We start from the raw sequence: 17,848 nt of genomic DNA, 5'->3' as shown, positions 1-17,848 counted from the left end.
AGATCATGTGACAGGGATCGGTAGGGATGCGGGAAAAGTCTTTGGAAAGTGGATTGCCTTGACTCAATCGGCCTTGTATTGATAGCACACAAATTTCCCAAGCACCGAGGTGCATGCTACGAGTGTAGTTGCAGGCATTGCGCGTGCTGGCGTATGCAGTAGTAATATACCCGTTGCTGTGGGCAGGGGGCGCGAGCGCGTCCGGAAGACTTACGCAAGACGCGACCAAGTTTTGCTGGCTGCATCATCCGTGTGGCGCTGTAACGTTCGATTTTGCACGTGCCACGTTCGAATACAAGCCGCTGTCAGCATCTGTAGATGTGCGGTAACAAAACGTCTAAAAAAAAGTTAAAAAAAAAAAGAACAGAATTATGCTGCTTGCGGCCGCAGCGTTCCATTAAACATTCCTTTCATATTTGCTTTCTTTCACAGCTTCCGCGAGCACGTATATTTCACTTTACGTGATAGTGAAGCCGAAGCTACTCGGAAAAGCGCGTCATCCTGAACGATGCTCGCACTGCACGAGCGCGCGTGCTTGGCAGGGACGCGGAAAGCTCGCAGCTCGCTCTTGTAGCCTCTGCTACGCTGGAACTTAGAATGGAACTGAGTAGAAAAAACTCTAGTGGGGAAGCGTATTGATGCATGTTCGAAACGCGAGCCAAATATTCTTTTTTTTTTTCGCCTGCAGCGCTGCTCAGAACTTGTGAGCTACGGGCCTATCGTTCTAAAGGAAAAAGTCTAAAACAAATTTTGCCTTGCACGCGCGTTCGTCCAAGTCTTATAATGATTATTTACTTCGAATCTTTTATAAGAGGAAGGACAGCGAGCGCGGACCATAGAATTACACTTCCAGCGTTCTTCTCGATGCTTGGGTAATTTAGAAAACGGTCTGTTGGGGCGGGACGCTGGTCTTCTTTTGTGTACTATTAATATCCGGTCGATTGAGTCAAGGCAATCCGCTTTCCAAAGACGTTGCCATGCCGACAATTATCGCGTTCATTTAGGCTTAGAAAGGCCAGAATCGAAAGACTATGCAACAGATGCCGCGAAGTCATTGCTCGTGCTTTGCGATTTAAGCGAGGTAAGGCAAAGCGAAAGCCTCCTGCACCATTCGTTGCTGACTAACGCGCCCGATAGTGCAGCTACAACGACATATTAGTTACAAAGCGAGCAGCGCTCACGCACCGGGGCGCCGCCATGCTTCCCGGCATCCCAGCCCCCAGTCACGTGATTTCAAACTCCCTCTCCTAGGTACTGCTGCTAACTTTAGCCGCGGTTAGCGCTTCGAGCAAACGGGCCCAGGTTTTCTTTTCCGCCAGCTCTGCATGATGGCCAATTTACCTCGTTTCTTTATACTGGCTACTGCATGTCAGGAACATCGGTGGTTTTGATAGAACCGAGTTGGATGGACATCTGAGAATTCGAACTTATTAGTTAATACACTGAAACGACACGTACTGAATACATGTAGCGATGTAGGAGTGTGGCAGATTTAGAAATATAGAATTTTTTTAATTATAAGCTCGACCACTAATTCAATCTGAGTATTCTTAATCCTAAAGTCAGATTGAATGGAAATATATAACCAGATGCACCACTCGCTGACAGTAACTCTGTCAAATGGCCACAACAATTTAAGATCCCTCCTCCAGGTCATACTTCAGAAAAACTAATAGTTTATTTTTCGGTTAATATTGGTTAAAACCGGTTACCGGTGAATAATTTACGGTTCCGGTTACGGTTACGGTTTTTATAAATATCAAATAACGGTTTCGTTCCGGTTACGGTTACAGAAAAAATTTCGTTCCTAAACGGTTTTCGGTTTCGGTTACGGTTACGGTTTGAGTCCCTGATTTTTTCTTCCTGTTCCGAGCAGTTGCATTTTTTTACTTTAATAAAGATATGTGTCAGGCTGTAGCAAAGTATTGATTGGGTAGTATTTCGACACCATAATGGCATGGAAAAAAATAAGAACTTTTTTTTGGGGCGGGGGGGGGGGAGGTGTCAGTGTCCCTTTAAACTGTTCCTTTTATCTCCCCATCCCTCTCCCCAGCACAAAGTAACCATCCGGGACAATTTTTTGTTTTAGCCTCTTAATCTTTCTCTTCTTCATTCCAGCACTGTGGTTTCTTTATCTAGAAGGTATTGAGCGAACACACACGCATGCTTTGAGGGAGTGTGCTTACAACAAATTGTTCATAGAGTTACAATGGTTTGACTTCTGTATCTTAGTATCCAAGCCGAAGAATGTTTCAGGCAGCAAGTTCCGGAAGCGACATCTTGGCAGTATCTTTACAGGCTGTGCGCTACTCTCGTGTGGTAATTTTGTCACATTAAAACATGCTGTACATCATTACTCTGCACAAAAACAATGGGACTTGAGTTTGCAGCAATACTCCATATCAATGAGACTCTGAGGTGTGTATTTAATTGAAACTGAGAAATACTTATTTAGTCTGCTATGTTGCCCACCTCTCCATTGTTCAAAATTTGGAGTGCCTTTGCTTGCCTGTTGTGGACGGACACCTTTGTGGTGCCGGAATGTTTTCATATGTAAACATGGTAATACATTGTCTGTTGTTCATCTACCTCCTTTGCTTCCTCCAGATTTCTGACAGGGCTGAAGCACTTGTCAAAGCCTTATTCCAGTATTTTCTGTGTCCAGGATGCAAGCATGCAGAAACAGTTGGAGCTGCTTTCTGAAAGAACCTTGGAGAGGTTCTCAGATCAAGAGCCAGTGGTTGTTTACATGAAGACTGGAGATAAGGTACATGACACGGTTTTCTAGTTTTTACTTTCTTTCATGTTTCTGGAAACGAGGCATTTAGAGTTTTCTGCTTCCAAAGATAAACTTTTAACATATTTTTACGAGTTTTAGAATTGGTAGTTGCAGAAGTGGGGCAACAGCCCTTTATTCGCCGAGAAACAGTATGGGTTGAAATACGATTGGTTTTGAGCAATCGCTTACTGACCAACTTTTCAGCCGGTTGCCTGCTCACTGTGTGGCTGAACCAATCGGCAGTGCCTCTGAAGTGACGCTTTGCAATTCCTTGCATCCGGCATACTGGCATTTTGTTCTGCGAGAGGTACAACCAACGTGCTTATGGTGGCTGTCGTGATATTCTCCACAGAGGCTATAATCAATCAACTTCTTTATAATAATAAGCAGCACCCCAGTTTTCAAACTGTGCTTGAAAAAGTACTTGGTCCAGTCAAGAAATTGGTGCCACTTTTGCTCAACAGGTACTATCGGGGAAAAATGAAATGCGAACAGAGGAGCGCGTGGCTCGCGGTACAGGCTGCGCCGCCTGGAAGTGAGCCTAGGAGCGAGGGTGCGTGGCCTACTTCGATGTGTTCACGCCCCTCGATTGGCGCTCCCCCAGCTTCGGCAGTGCGCCTCTCAGAGCGCTGAAAGCTGTCACCACTATCTTTGCCTGCTCGGCGAGTGCGGCGAGCTTCTTTGCACCGCACGCGCTGAGCCAGCAAAGATAGCGGTGATAGCTTTCAGCGCACTAAGAGGCGCACTGCTGAAGCTTGGGGAGCGCAGAGGGAGGGGCGTGAACACGTCGGAGTAGGCCACGCACCCTCGCCCCTAGGCTCAGTTCCAGGCGGCGCAGCCTGTACCGCGAGCCACGCGCTCCTGTGTTCGCATTTCATTTTTCCCCGATAGTACATCTGTATGACGCAGGCTCGAATGAGTGCCTGCCAATCAGTGGCGTAGGCGGGGGGGGGGGGGGGCTTCAGGGGTCGAACCCCGCACCCCCCCCCCCCCCCCCCCCCCCCAAAATGCAGAAGCGACACCCCCCCCCCCCCCCCCCCCCTTCCTATGCCCGCATTAAGCCCGCTCACTACCCTGCTCACGCAGTCGGTCTTGCACGGGGCACAAAGCAAAGGGTGAGCGCGGATTATCTCCAACTTATATGCTTTCGGGAGGAATGCTTCTGGGGTAGAAAATTCTCAAATAAATAAAAAATAGTAAATATTTCTTCATTCTTTCTTGTTTGATGGGATGCAGAACTTGATCTGAGATATATAGAGCACATATATTTCGAAAGATTTGTGGGGTGAAGGATGGCAATTTCAAGGCAAGGTATAAGTATCCTCATAGAAATACATAGTTTAATCAAACTAAAGGGGATATAATACAATGCACACATGGTGATAATATAAAACAATGTCAGTGATGTAAGGAATATTAAATGAACTGTAAAAACAATTGCACTGTATGCAAATGGTGGTGCTGCGCTCACACACACCTTGTGTACTGATCAGAATTACATGCCTTCGACTGGAAATTACCGCGAATAAAAAAGTAACTATGACTAGTTATTTCAGAAAGCAATTTACAGGCTTTCTTGGCCATTTCATTTATGCCAAGCGCCTACGTACTAAGATGCAGCCGCCTGCGTTCACGGCAAATAATATCCAGGATGTCCATTGCTTGAACTTCAATATCGCGGTGAACATTCAAAAGCACTACACCGAGCAGTCGCTCATTCGAAGTAGATGCTCTCAGGTATGTTTTCAACCGTCGTAGTGAAGAGAACGAGCGCTCAGTTTCCGCCGTTGTTACGCGCAGAGTCGCTAGGATATTTGAGGAGACGATAGATGTTTGGGAATGAGGCCTCCGGACAGAGGGCGACCGTCTGTAGCGCAGACGTGGCGGGCGTTTTATGTTTCTCCCTCTTCCATTGGACACCTAAATTTTCCCTACTTTTGACAAAGTTTCCCTCACTTTGTGAAATTTCCCTCCATCGAGACGCCGGTCTCAATGGTTGCTCACAGATACGATGAAGTTTATCTTGCTTTCTGCTGTACATGTCGAGGTGGCATTTAATGTAATTCGTTATTAGATTAATCTTTTCGTTGCACGGAACATCAGAAACTTTGAAGAGCCTTCGTATTCTCACTACGCATAGGCGCAAGGATATTCAAGTTCGGTGTGGGGCCGTGGGGTTTGTGTGGTGTGTGATGTCATTTCTCCGAGTGACAGAATGCCGTGCGACAGGGATGGGCAGTATTTCAAATACAAGTATTTGAAATACGTATTTTAAATACTTTTTGTATTTTGCATTTGTATTTAATTACAATTGGGTAATGTATTTGATGTGTGTATTTAAATACTAAAACGTGGGTATTTCAAATACAATTGTAATTAAATACAATTTTGTGGGCGAAAATACATCCCTCAAATTTATTGTCACTGTCCAGAGCAGGAAGAAAACTGCGTTCTGCACCAAATGCAGTGCCTCTCAATCAAGCACAAGCGTTTAGTGACTGTGATTACGGTGCTAGTCCAGGGCAAGAATAGTGACAAAATAGATGTTCACAGGCAGACTGGCCAAATAAGTGCCTGTGACAACTTGTGATGCTTTCCAGCCTGATTTCCATCCATATTTTTGCCTGGAACATTCTAAATGCGCGGGTCATCCAAATTTTCGTAACTGGTGCGAGTTGCAGCAATAAAAAGATTCTCTAGCTAGTGCTGTGCGTCTTAGTCGTCTCGGTTCTTTGTTGGTCTATACCAAAATGTAATAGACAAAAAAAGCTGCTTGAAGCTCTGTACCTTTTTCACCTATTACGTCCAAGCTGATTACATTTTTTTTGTGATTATATTTCTATTACGTTGCTAGAGCCTCGCACACAAACTCCCGAGTGTGCGATGCAAAATTAAAGTGAGATACCCAGAAACCCGTTTCAGGTGCCCTGAAGTCGCTGACGCAAATTTTGAGGAATGTATTTAAAAAGGTATTTGGAGGAGACCAAATACATTCGGTTGTATTTGTATCTTGTACTTAAATGCTTTTTTGGAAATGTAATTAGATTTGTAATTAAATACATTTTTGACGAAGTATTTTGTATTTGTATTTCGATACATATTTGCATGTATTTTGCCCATCCCTGCCGTGTGATCACGTCCAAGTCACCACTGTGGCGTGGCGACGGATGTTGCTTATCACGTCCGTGTCATCAGTGTAGCGTCTTAGGCTGTTCCAGCCTGACTTGGAAGTTAAACTCGCCACGCTACAGTCGAATTCGGACTGATGACTTCTCATAACCCTGAGGATATGCCGCTGCTGCCTTTGGACCACACTGTAAGATAAAGTGGTCTAGCAAAAAGAACTCTCTTTATAAGTTATTATAAATAACTTCCTTTTTAATAACTTACAAAGTTATTTTTAATAACTTTATAAGTTAGTAAAAATAACCAAACAGCATTGCAGATTGCCCATAGACCAGTGTCCGAAATCCTAGCCCCCAGCGATACAATGTGAAATAATAATACCAAGCGCAGGCTCTTAGGTAGGAGGGCCTTTGCATAAAACAAGGCTTTTTGCTCTTTACAAGTACTCTTGGCATTGGTGTTGTTCTTAGAGCTTGCTTTGTGACGATGCCTTTCGGGCTTTCTTGCCCTACAATATGTGCAAAGGTTTCTAAAAAAAAAAAAAAAAGTCTCGCAAAAAGCGCAGCCCCTTTCCCCCCCCCCCCCCCCCCACTTTACCGTGTCATTGTGTCAGCATAAACAAACATGGCGGCGCCCATGGAACAGAGCAGACACTGCTCTATAGCTATCCTTCTGTTTTGTCTGGGCTTCACGCATTGGTAAATAATAAATATTGTCAGCATATAATCGGCTCCAGATCACGTGGCCGCTTGTTCCGGCTGCGAGTTGAAGGGGTGAACGCCGCTCGTTTTTCCTTAATCTGTTTTTTCAACTATCATTGCGTGGGGAGGAAATCTAATGCGTGTTTTGTATATTACAAAGGCCAGGGATTAATTTTAAATGGTATTTGCACGAAGTACAAGAAGGGTTGCACCAGTTCTCTAAGCTCGTAAACTTGTGGTTGCAGCTATACGGAGCCAAGATGGCTTACCCAGAGCTGCTGCTCCCGGTGTCTCCGGAGGTGGACAGCCGTCTCAAGGATGCCGTCAAGGACGCTGACCTGGTGAAGCTCCTTCGCGACGGCACCTTCAACGCCTCCCTTCCCGGGGACGACCTCTTCCTCGTGGAGCTGCACACCGCCAGGCTCGTCATTGATCAGGTGAGGAGAGGAATGTGTGGCAAAGTTCACCTGCCCAAGTTGGTGATGGCAACACTTTGGCTCTGGAGACGGTGGCTTCCGGCGTCTTTTCAAAGACTCCATAAAGCCGCAACCACACTGCCCGTGCATCACACAGAAAGCACGGCGTTTGCGGCAGACATGACAACAAAATTATCTGCGTACTTGCCTAGATCGTGTTCAAAGCACGTTTCCCTCGTGCATATGTATCCTTCAAACGTGTCTGCAGACAGTTTTAGCGTGACCGGTGTGGCAGGGCACAAACAAGAAACTACTGGTTACAAAACTTTGATCAAGGTTTGGTACACGGTCGATGGCTGCCACTAGGGGTGCCACTGTCTCCGAGTGGGCATTTTCGGTCGGCCGCCCCACTCTCGGCGCGCCACCCCGGATTTGCCATTCCAAGTAGTTTTTTAAAACAACTTCTCGTACATTGAAATTTCGTTACGCCTGCATTTGATCACTGTATGCAAGTGCCGGTCATTCTTAATTGATCTCTTTAAAGGGAACTTACAAATAAGCTTTTTTCAGTTGTTTTCCAAGAAATCCATATTTTTGCGGGTGAAATGAAGCTACCGTAAAAAGCCAGGCAAGTGCCCACTCAAAATTTAGAAATAATCGCGACAGAATGGCGGGTGGGCACTTGTCCGGTCATCAATTTTGCATATAAGTGTACTGCGCGTATTTCCTCAGATCTTACAAATTTGGGAATGGGCGCTTAATGTGGAATGGGCGGATGCACGGTATTGTACGGTAGATAATTGAACATACTAATTCACAGTGCCCCTCTACTAGATGGCTCTAGTCGTAGCGCAGAAATTTTACGGTGAGGAGGATATTGAGAGGTCATTTTGATAAAAGATAAATTAATAAAAATTTTATCAATTTGGAGATTGTTGCAAATATACAAGATTTAGCAGCTGATTGAGTGTACACAGTTGAGGACGCTTACATTAACAAGAAACGCTGTCAGTACGATGAAATGTTATCTCGATTTTTAGGTGGCTTGTTCAGGGTGGGTTAGAAATTCCGACACACTTGCGGGTTGCCAGACTCTCAGCAGCACAGGCTATAGTTGGTGACAAGTTAAGATTAAAATAGAAGCTCCTCCCACCTCTCTCCCCTTCGGTAAATTAAAAGCGGGAGAGGGTGCGACCTCTTCTCCAGCATCCTCTCTGCCAAAGTGGAAAGAGGTGGGAGGAGCTTCCACTTTAATCTTAATCTGTCACCGACTATAGATTGGCGGCCCTTTGCCCCCCCCGTCGACGCTAGTGCCGCACATGGTTGCATACTAAGCTCTCCCATGGCATTGCATTGAACAGTTATGTGATTGCTGTGCCAAACTGCGCCAAGGGGCTAATCCTGCTACATCCTGCTTCATTTTGCCAAAATGTAGGTAATCTGTGCCAAGCCTGCGCCAAAGAAGCATTTTCGGTCGCCTTTCAAAACCGAAACTAAACTGAGAACCGTAATTGCGCATGCATCAGCTAGGTGGCGCAAGCGGCCGCTTGACACAAAGTACCCTGCATCAGTCGTCCATCCGGTCTTGCATATTTTTTCCCGCCGTCCTAACCTCCTTGCCGCCGTCTCGCGTTTCGCGCCCTCGTGGCCAACGTTGCTCGTGCCCTGGTCCCTCGTCGTCTCAAAAATCTCGTCTCGCGTCTTTTTAAAATTGTTTACAATGGATGTGGGCGTATGCAGACACCCCGACGCTAGTGTGCCGGGTGCCAGCCATGCCGTCATGCTGTGAAACGAAACCATGTTTTCGCGCGGCGGGATGTACTTTGTGAGCTGAAGCACCCGCTCCTGAAAGCAACAGCCGTGGGAAAACTGTATTTGGTCCCTGCCTTCCAGTCACCGTGGTCTTGCGACGTCGGGTGTTGCCGTTCCCACGTCGCTGCAGATATGGCGCTTTCTATACTTCTTCATGGACATTCCTGGCCTTCTTTAAATCATACTCTACTACAAAAAACCCTCTAACTCAAAGACTGCTTGTCGAAATATTTATTACCTAGGTTTCTCTCGGTGGACTTCCTTTCGAGTGGGAGCCCGGAACGTGAAAAATCTGCCGTGAAAGAAAGTTGGTGAAGAGAAGTGAGCTAAAACAAAGAAGGCAATGTCTGCACGTTGAACTCGCACAGCGCGCTTGTTTGCCTCGAGTTTGGTCGTTGCACAAAGCGCTCCAAGAACTTTTCGACCCTGGCTAGCATTGTCATGCATTGATGCGCTCAGAGATTTTTTTTCTCTCCTCTGTGGGTTTAGCTTGTACATCCCCTGGCGGCCTGGCAAGCACAAGCTGCTCAACTGCTTTTTTTTTTTTTTTTGTATCCTGAACAGTTACATTTTGCACACTATTTTGGAAACCAGTTGGCGACGGAGGGGAGTGGCATTGTTTCGGTTTCGATTGAACAACCGTTGTCTCTGCCCGCGCAATGAAGCACGTGCCACTGCAAGCCTGCTGAAGTTGCCCTCACGTGCATGTGAACATGACTGCATGACAGAGGCGCCAGCCGGAACGCTTGCAATTCATTGTTTTGCGTTTGCTTACTTTTGACGAAAATCTGGCACGTCGGGAACCAGTAAAACGGTGGCAAGCGTTCTGTTCGGAATTGCTCGGCAACGCCTATAACACTGTGCACTTGTGGGATGTCTCAGCAGTAAAACACAAACAGCGAGTTCTGTCACAACACACCACAAAGTTCCCTTCGTTTGTCCAGCAATTAAAACAAATCTATTAATTTTTTTAAGAATATCTGCTCCAAAAGCCACTTTTGCTGCTCCGAAACACTGTTTGGGCTGCTCCAAAACACTGTTCTGGCTGCTCCAAAGGCCACTTTTGCTGCTCTAAAACACTGTTTTGGCTGCTCCAAAAGGTGCTCCAAAATGGCTTAGGCCAATCACATCACTGATAGAAGTTTAACACTTAGTAGCATATTAAAGGACTCTGCCGTTGGTTTGAAGAGCTTTTTGGATTACCGGTTTTAGTTTTTCTGGATTACTGGTTTTAGCTAGTTGGCACCTTGTCGTTGTGGGTGAGGAAACAGCTAGAACACTAAACGATCACACAAAGACAGGACACCCACACAAAGCTTTGTGTGTCTGTGTCCTGTCTCTGTAATCGTTTAGTGTCCAAGCTGTTCCCTCATCATCAAAAGAAATGCTCTCATGGCCTCTGCCGGTTGCAAACTGAAAATCACTCGTTCTGAAATGCGAGCTTGCTCTTCTACTCTAGCGGGGTTCTTGCATGGCTGGTTTCGGCGATCTTTTCGCCCACCAGTCTGGTGGGCGAAAATACTGTCCACTTTTATATTTTGCTGCGGCATAGTTACTGACAAGCTGAGAATGACAGTTGCACCGCCTCCAGTGCGAGCTTCCTACTTTTGACGATGCTTCAATGTCTCGTGCTCCTCAAGCACGCACACACAGGCAGAGCGCGGAGGAAGGCACGAAGCGTGTGCCGGAGACCGGGCGTTCGGAAGACACGCCCCGCTATTCTCATTCTGTCGGCGACCATAAACAAGGTTGATTTTGCAATGCACAGTGCAGCAGACTGTCGTGCTGGACAGACTTGCACAGCACCACACGTAGGTACGAACCTCTGCAGTTGGCATCGCTGCTTTACAGACACCGGTGTGAATAGGGAAGCGCTGAAAGGGAAGCCGTTCCATTGCTTATGGCCTGCCATGTCAGCCATACGGTCGTTCATACTCACTGTTGGAACTAACGCGTTACAAGTAACAACGTTACTGGTAACATACTAGTTTTTAGACTAACATACTTGTTAGAATCCCAAACAACTAACGAGTAAAGTAATGTCATTATTTTACAGTATCTCCCATCAAGTTACGTTACCCGTTGCTTTTGATTAAAGATGGCCACGTGATTGTTTGAAAACAAAATATTTTAATTCTGCGCGCTACGTAGAGGTGGCAAAGAAACCCCAACAAAGCTATGTATAAGCGGCGTCATTTCAAATGAAGACACTTTTAATGTTCCCATTACCGGGCCCAAAAGGCGCAAGATTATCGCTGCACAGAACCCCTAAGCGTCCTTGGTGCTGTGTTTTTTTATAGAAGCAGCTAAGATCACCGTCGCTGTCTCACTGGAAAGAGCGAGAAGGCAGAAGGCAACAGTCTGCCACTGCTCGAAGGATTTTGCCACAACGTCCCTAGCTACTCCAGCTGGTCACATCCTTCTCTTCAAAACAAATGAAATCTCGTTCTGTCAACAACAGAAAGGATAAACTCTAAGTTTGGAAATGTTGACATTCCCACACTTTGAACCAAAACAAGTGTGTCAGCGGGTGCTGACGTGTAGTTAATTGGAAATGCAGCGCCTGTTGAAGGATAAAATAATGTTTATTTTATGAGATTAACTTTATTTACACGAAGACGTCTATTTTGCATCCATTACGTGGCATGCATCTGGTCTATCTCTTCAGAGCGGTTTCTTCTTCCCAGGCCCATGTACTATGTATGGGCAAGGTTCGGTTCTCTGAATTGCGCTCGCAAAGGGTCATGTGTTCGAGGATATAGATTACACATCCTGCCGAGGCCAGGCGAACAAGCTAAACGTGTTGAGGAGATACATTACAGTTGTCCGCATTGCGCTCGCGGATATACATTACACATGCTGCTGACAGTGAATCTTTTATTAACCTGATCAATGCAATGTGAATTTCTTTGTTAGTATTTTTGGCGTTATTGAAATTTTGAAATTTTATTATTTTGTGTTGTTTTGAGTTGTTTATTTATATTGTTGGTTGCTGGCTTATGCTGTTTGTGCGAGTTTCCAATGTATAAATGTGGTCTTTACCCCATTCTTCTGCTGTAATGCTTTGGCACTGCAGAGTACAAATGAATAAATAAATAAACAATTACTCTGAACAAGTGTATTGTTGCCAATGTTTCTAGAGGCGGTTTATTATAAACAGCTGTCATGCACTAACAGTAAAACAGGAAGCAACGACAAACTAACGTAAAAGTAACATAGGTTAGTCATGGCAACAACGTCACCAGTATTTCGTTACATCTGGAAAATGGTATTGGAGCTCTGTAACACGTTAGCCTTTTTGCAAGCTAACGAGTAACGCTATTTCGTTACTTATTTTTGGGAACGGGCACAGCACTGTGCATACTGCATGGTTTCCTTTCAGGGCCTGTTAATGTATGTTTTATTTACACATTGTTTCTGTGTCATTTTTTCCCCCAGTGAAGCTGTTCTAAGTTGCTGTCATATTACATACTTTTTGTACCTAATTTGCTATGGCTAGACCATACTGTATATTGCATCTCCTCTCTGTAATGCCCTAATGGTCCCTCAGGGTACTACATAATATAAATAAAATATATAAGTGTAGAGACCGCCAAGTCGAACAGGATGATTAGCCACAGATCCGAGATGGTAGTCTCTCTGTCACTCTTGCCCGTCCATTCATGGCGTCATGTCGATGAGAGCTGCTGTGTGTGTCTAAGAAAGCATAAAACATCCTCCCTGATATGGCTGAGGGCCACATGTTAGTTGACACTGTTCTTTTTTTCTGTTGGTCTGCAACGCTCGCCGTGTCTGCATTTTCCATCTCGCGAAGTGCACTGAGGCAAGGTTTTGTTGACGCTTTTTGACGTTCCTGAATACAGCTTCGTGTCCTAATTTTGCAGCGCTTGCAAGCTCGAAGGTGGTTGTGGAATGCACCGTGAAAGCTGCAATCACCAACCGGTTCCTAAAAGTGAAGGACCCAACGTTCCGAAACCAACCCTGTTCTTGTTTCAGTGGTAGGAGCAGCTTCCTTTTCTGAGAATGGGCGTGACCCACTCTCAGAACGGGTGATGAGTGGGCGTCACCCGCTCATTACCCGCTCTATTATTCAAATAGCTGTCCATCAACAAATCCTGCATGTCCGCATTTCCATGAAGCACACTCACCAGTCATTGCAGTCTACGGAAATAATGAGACTAAGAAAATGATTCTTTCCAAAACTGTGATATGCGCTGGATTCTTGGCATCTGAAACCCCATGCTCAGTGTCAGGGTGCAGGTACCATTTTCCCATCATTAATGTCAGTAGTATTTCACAGTTGAAGACAGAGCTATTTTAAGTATACACAGCAAAGCCTGCCTAGAGCAAACTAGAAAGTCTAATACAGTCGAACCTCGTTTTATCGAACAGTGCGAAGACCGTGAAATTGTTCGATATAATCAATACAGTCGAACCTCGATATAACGAACTTCAATGTAACGAAATCCTCGATTTAACGAAGTATTTTATTTTTCATAATTTCTTGCCCATAGACCCCATGTATTTTTAGTCCCTATATAACGAAGTCTATTTTGCTGCTATTTCAATATAACGAAGCGCCATTGCCATAGAAGGCAATAAATAAATCAACTCTAAAAAACAACTTCGCAAAAAAAAATTGTGGTTAAAAAAAAAAATTATGCGCAAACGCGAGCGCTTGATAGGTTACTTCACGGGGACAGGCCTTCCAACGTTCCTAGGCTGCCCGAGGATGCGGCGCCGGTAGCGCCGGCGAGGCATGCGGCAAAGCGGATTTCGTGAGGCTGGCCAGAAAATGCCGAGCAAAAAGTTAACACGGCATAACAGCATCACCACTGACATTCACTGATCATCATAGTCCACTGCACCGCGTGTAGCGCGGGAGCCAACTTCAGCGGGGGAGCGACGTGCGACGTGATGGCGCGACCGCACGGGCAGTGCCATCTAGGAGAAGACCGAAAAGACCGATTATCGTCTTGCGAGCGTGATGTAAAGCAAAGGCGCAAGCACACTGTGGGCGCAAAGGGGCAAGTAAACTGTGCGGTCAAGAGTGCTGTGTAGGCTGGAAACATTGGCACCGCCTAAACTGCCTAAACTAAACTGCTTTACTTTTTAACTGGGCGGTTCACTTACGTGCTTGCTGCCATAAGGAAACGTAAAGTTCTTTCTTTGGATGAGAAAGCAAACGTTTTGGACGCCATCCTGAAGAAACTGCCGAGATCACGAGCACTCGGGAAGTGCTCGACGCAATGGACGTACTGAGGAGGTACACGGCGTCGCATGGGCAGCAAGATGCCGTGCAAGCGCTCTGGGCGCTCGAACGCCGTATGACGCCGCCGACGCCGCTGCTACTGTCGGACAAGGCGCAAACAAAACTCGCGGACTACTTTGCCCCTAAATAAATGTCATTTTCAGTGAGTTTTCATACCCGTAAAATGTTTCGGAATTTTTTTTTTTTTTTTTTCGCATGCTAAAGCCAAATTTCGATTTAGCGAAATTTCAATGTAACGAAGTAAATTGCGAATTTTACCGACTTCGTTACATCGAGGTTCAACTGTATTTGATATACAAAATCACACAAAAAAAGCATCAAAGTACAGCGCAATTTAATCACTGAAAGGCTAGCATCAAAAATGACTACTTGCATGAAGCGTTAAGGTGAACTATTTATTCTGGCAAAAAAAAACAGCCGGAGCGTAGATTGCTTCATGGAGTTGACCGCATGCCTTATTATGGCCCGCTCCACTGTCTCTAAGCGGTCCACCGGCGCCAGGCGGCTACCGTTGATTGCACTGCAGTAGCGGCGTAAAAGCGAGTTCGTCTTTACAACAATGTCGTGTGAAACTTAGCCACCTGCTACTTGCGGCGACGTTTTGTGCTTGGTGGATGATTGCGAAGTTCTTTGCTTTCTGTTGAAGTATCCGCCTCGACGCCGGAATGTTCCGAGCCCTTGCGTCCACTACGTGAAGTGATCTCTCCACCTTTTCGAAGGCTGGTGTCAGAACACGGCGTGCGCCAGAGTGCTTGCTTCGTTCAGCCTTCGATTTAATGTTGCTTTTCGTTTTCAGCAGCGTGCTCAAAGTGCTTCGCAGTATGTTGTACGCTTCGGCAACGCTGGACTTCTTTTCTCCCTCTTCAACGCGGCGGATGATTTCAAGCTTCGTCGCAAACGTCAGCGACGTACGTTTCTTTACGTTTGTTGTAATCAGTACGCCACATGCGGTTGACGCAACGTTTGAGGAACGAACCCGAAGAAATGAAACTGCGGGAGCCATTCACAGGGCATGGAAAGAGCGATGCTGGCTGCACGACTGAGCTGACTGAGCCCGTATGCTGCTGAATCTGGATGGCGTTCCCGGCACCATAGGCATAAAGCTATATGCGGGCATGCGCTTGAATAAAAGTCGCAAACGCCAGCTGCGCTACCACTATCCTACGATGTGTTGCGGGAAAGCCTGCCGTATCCTCCGATGTGCTGCGGGAAGGCCTGCCGCCTGTCTCCGGAGCGCAGCTTTCCGGCGCTGTGAAGTTCGATATATTCATTTTTTAACCGACTGCTTTTGCTGTAAAAAATTTAAAATGCATGTAATTCTTATGATAGTTCGACAACAATTCAATATAAGCAATAATTCTATATATCAGTGTTCGATATAATGAGGTTTAACTGTATAGGAGACCAGCATTCACACATAGCACACCAAGATTGAAAAAATACATATATATTTTATGCGCATTTGTTGCGGTACCGGCGAGCGACAAGTGTATCTGCAACTAATAGCTGAGCACAGTATGAACATGCATTGGTGCAAGCTCAGAATTGTGTTATGCTAGGTCCACAAAATGACCCGTAACAAACAGTAGACTGGTTCAGTCCATGCAAATCGGTAGTAACGCAGAGAGAAAGTTTGTCTACTTCTTTCGCAGGAGTTGTGACGTCAAAACGCTGAGCTCTAATTGGCCCTGATTGAAGAATAGTGGGTAGACCCTGCGAGGTCTCCCCACTATCCTTCAATCAGAGCCCCTCTATCCTTCAATCCCTGCAAAAGAAGCAGACGGACATGCTCTCCGCATAGTCCTGCACACTCTGTGCAATGATCTTTTCACGTCTGCTGTTCTTTCCCCTGAACTATAACAACGCCGCTGTGCGAAAACTTAAGCCATCATTTTTCTATTTTCCGGCGATAGTGCACACTATCTTTGCGGTGACCACGAGGCTAGTCGAACATTTGCATTCGAGTGAAACTAATGACGAGTTAACAAACTGGCGCCCTCTATTGGGTAGCCCCGGAGCATTTCCGATCAGTGTGTAACTGTAGATTGAAGGTTTTGCAGTATGTGCAAGATCAAATCTACACACTACCGTAATATCCCGAGAGATAGCCCGCCTAAAATCGAAAGCAAATCGGGTGAAAATAAGGAGTAAGCTAACCTTCGGGTGCCATAAAAAAAAGATGAAAAAATGCTAGTTTTAGATTTTGTGACCTACGAAACTTGCGATTGCAGGGAGGGGTGATGAACCAAGTACGACTGTTCTTCCCAGTCAGCAATGGTCGCTTGTCTCCCATTTGCTAAGTAACCCCGTTTCTGCCGAGGTCATCATTGGCCAGGGCCCTGCAATTGCTAGAAGTGGGCTATCTCTTGGTATTTTTGGAAAAATAGCAAGTCATACCAAAAATATGGGCGAGTTGTCTATTGAGGGGGATTTATGGCAGCTATAAATAATTATAATGTGTAATTTTCTCACAATTACTGCGAGCCCACGGTGAGAGAATGGTGCATAAAAAAAGTAGGAAATATAATATTTGCGGATGGGAAGTATTCCAGGGCTACCTTATAAGTAGGGTACGGAGTTTTCGGTTTAAACCAATAAAAGCCAAGAAAATTATGCCGAATTAATTTTTGAAAATTCGGTTTTAACCGAAAAAGGTCAGTTTTTAGGTTAGGCATTTTCGATTTAAATCGATAAAAGTATGTCGAATCCATTTTCTAAAATTCATTTTTAACCGGAAAAGGTCACTTTAACCTTCCAGTCGTATTCGCGACCCAACTAACTACAGGTGGCGCCACTCATTTTCCAAGATGGCGGGTTTAGTGAGGGTCAGAGATGCGTGCCGCTGTTGAGCCCGTCTAGTGTGCTGGCTTCACTGAGCGACATAAATTATTTCTGGTAATACGAGGAAGCTAATATCTTATGAGTGTAGATCACCTCTTTAACCCGAAAACAAGAACGGTGTTTAGCGTATTAATTATGGAAGGATGCACATTTTAATTTTGGAGCGAAACCGAAACTTACCTCTATTTTGGATTTAATTTCTCGACAGATGTTTTCATTTCGGATTTTTTCATGACTCAAGATGTGTCTCACATCGTAATTATTTACTTAGAAAAGTTGTTCGCGGAAAATTTATTTTGTGACATACTGTTCGATCCAGGCTGATATTCGTCGTTGTTGAAAAAATCAGTGCTGATATCTGTGCGTCCTTGCTGCCTTTTTCTCGCTCAGATAATTGTCATGGGAAATAAGGACAATTATCCCAGCACAAGAATAAGAGAATAATTCCAATTTTTACAATATGTCCACAAAACGCATAACCTAATAAACGCTGCTCTCACTGCAACAACCCAAGACAAAATCCGAGTTGGACAGCTGAAGTGTGTGCGTGTGCTTTTATAGCACCACGTGACGCGTAGGACTTCATATTACATCCAGCGTTTAACTGTTTGTCTATCTTGATAACTATGTAAGAGTTTTTCATATGCTGAAAAGAAAACAGAATTATACCTTTCTGGAAAGACTATTATGGTTAAATAGAGTATTCTCGTGATCTTGGCGTTAATTAGAGACATACATTGCCGCGATTTGTATTATAATAATAATATTAAAATTTGCATATTTGAATAAGTAATTATTCAAGCTCTAATATAATTTGTTGCTTATGATATAATTTTAAATGCGCGAAGAAATATGACAATGAAAACTGTGCTAATTATCATCACTGGTTCCAATTGCTGCA

General features: G+C 45.0%; 1 protein-coding gene across 1 annotated transcript in view; it reads left to right on the top strand.

Moving 5' to 3' along the window:
* Window positions 1-17,848, top strand: part of LOC8051318 (renin receptor) — a 49,477-nt gene that overhangs the window by 5,866 nt on the left and 25,763 nt on the right. Inside the window, exons 4-5 of the mRNA XM_029968501.3 lie at window positions 2,666-2,767; window positions 6,852-7,043. Coding sequence (XP_029824361.2) covers window positions 2,666-2,767; window positions 6,852-7,043 — 294 coding nt within the window. The remainder of the gene's footprint in view (window positions 1-2,665; window positions 2,768-6,851; window positions 7,044-17,848) is intronic.

This window comes from Ixodes scapularis, unplaced genomic scaffold, assembly GCF_016920785.2.
Source record: "Ixodes scapularis isolate PalLabHiFi unplaced genomic scaffold, ASM1692078v2 PGA_scaffold5__190_contigs__length_132052651, whole genome shotgun sequence".
NCBI classification, from domain to species: domain Eukaryota; kingdom Metazoa; phylum Arthropoda; class Arachnida; order Ixodida; family Ixodidae; genus Ixodes; species Ixodes scapularis.
This window is presented reverse-complemented; position numbering and strand designations above follow the sequence as displayed.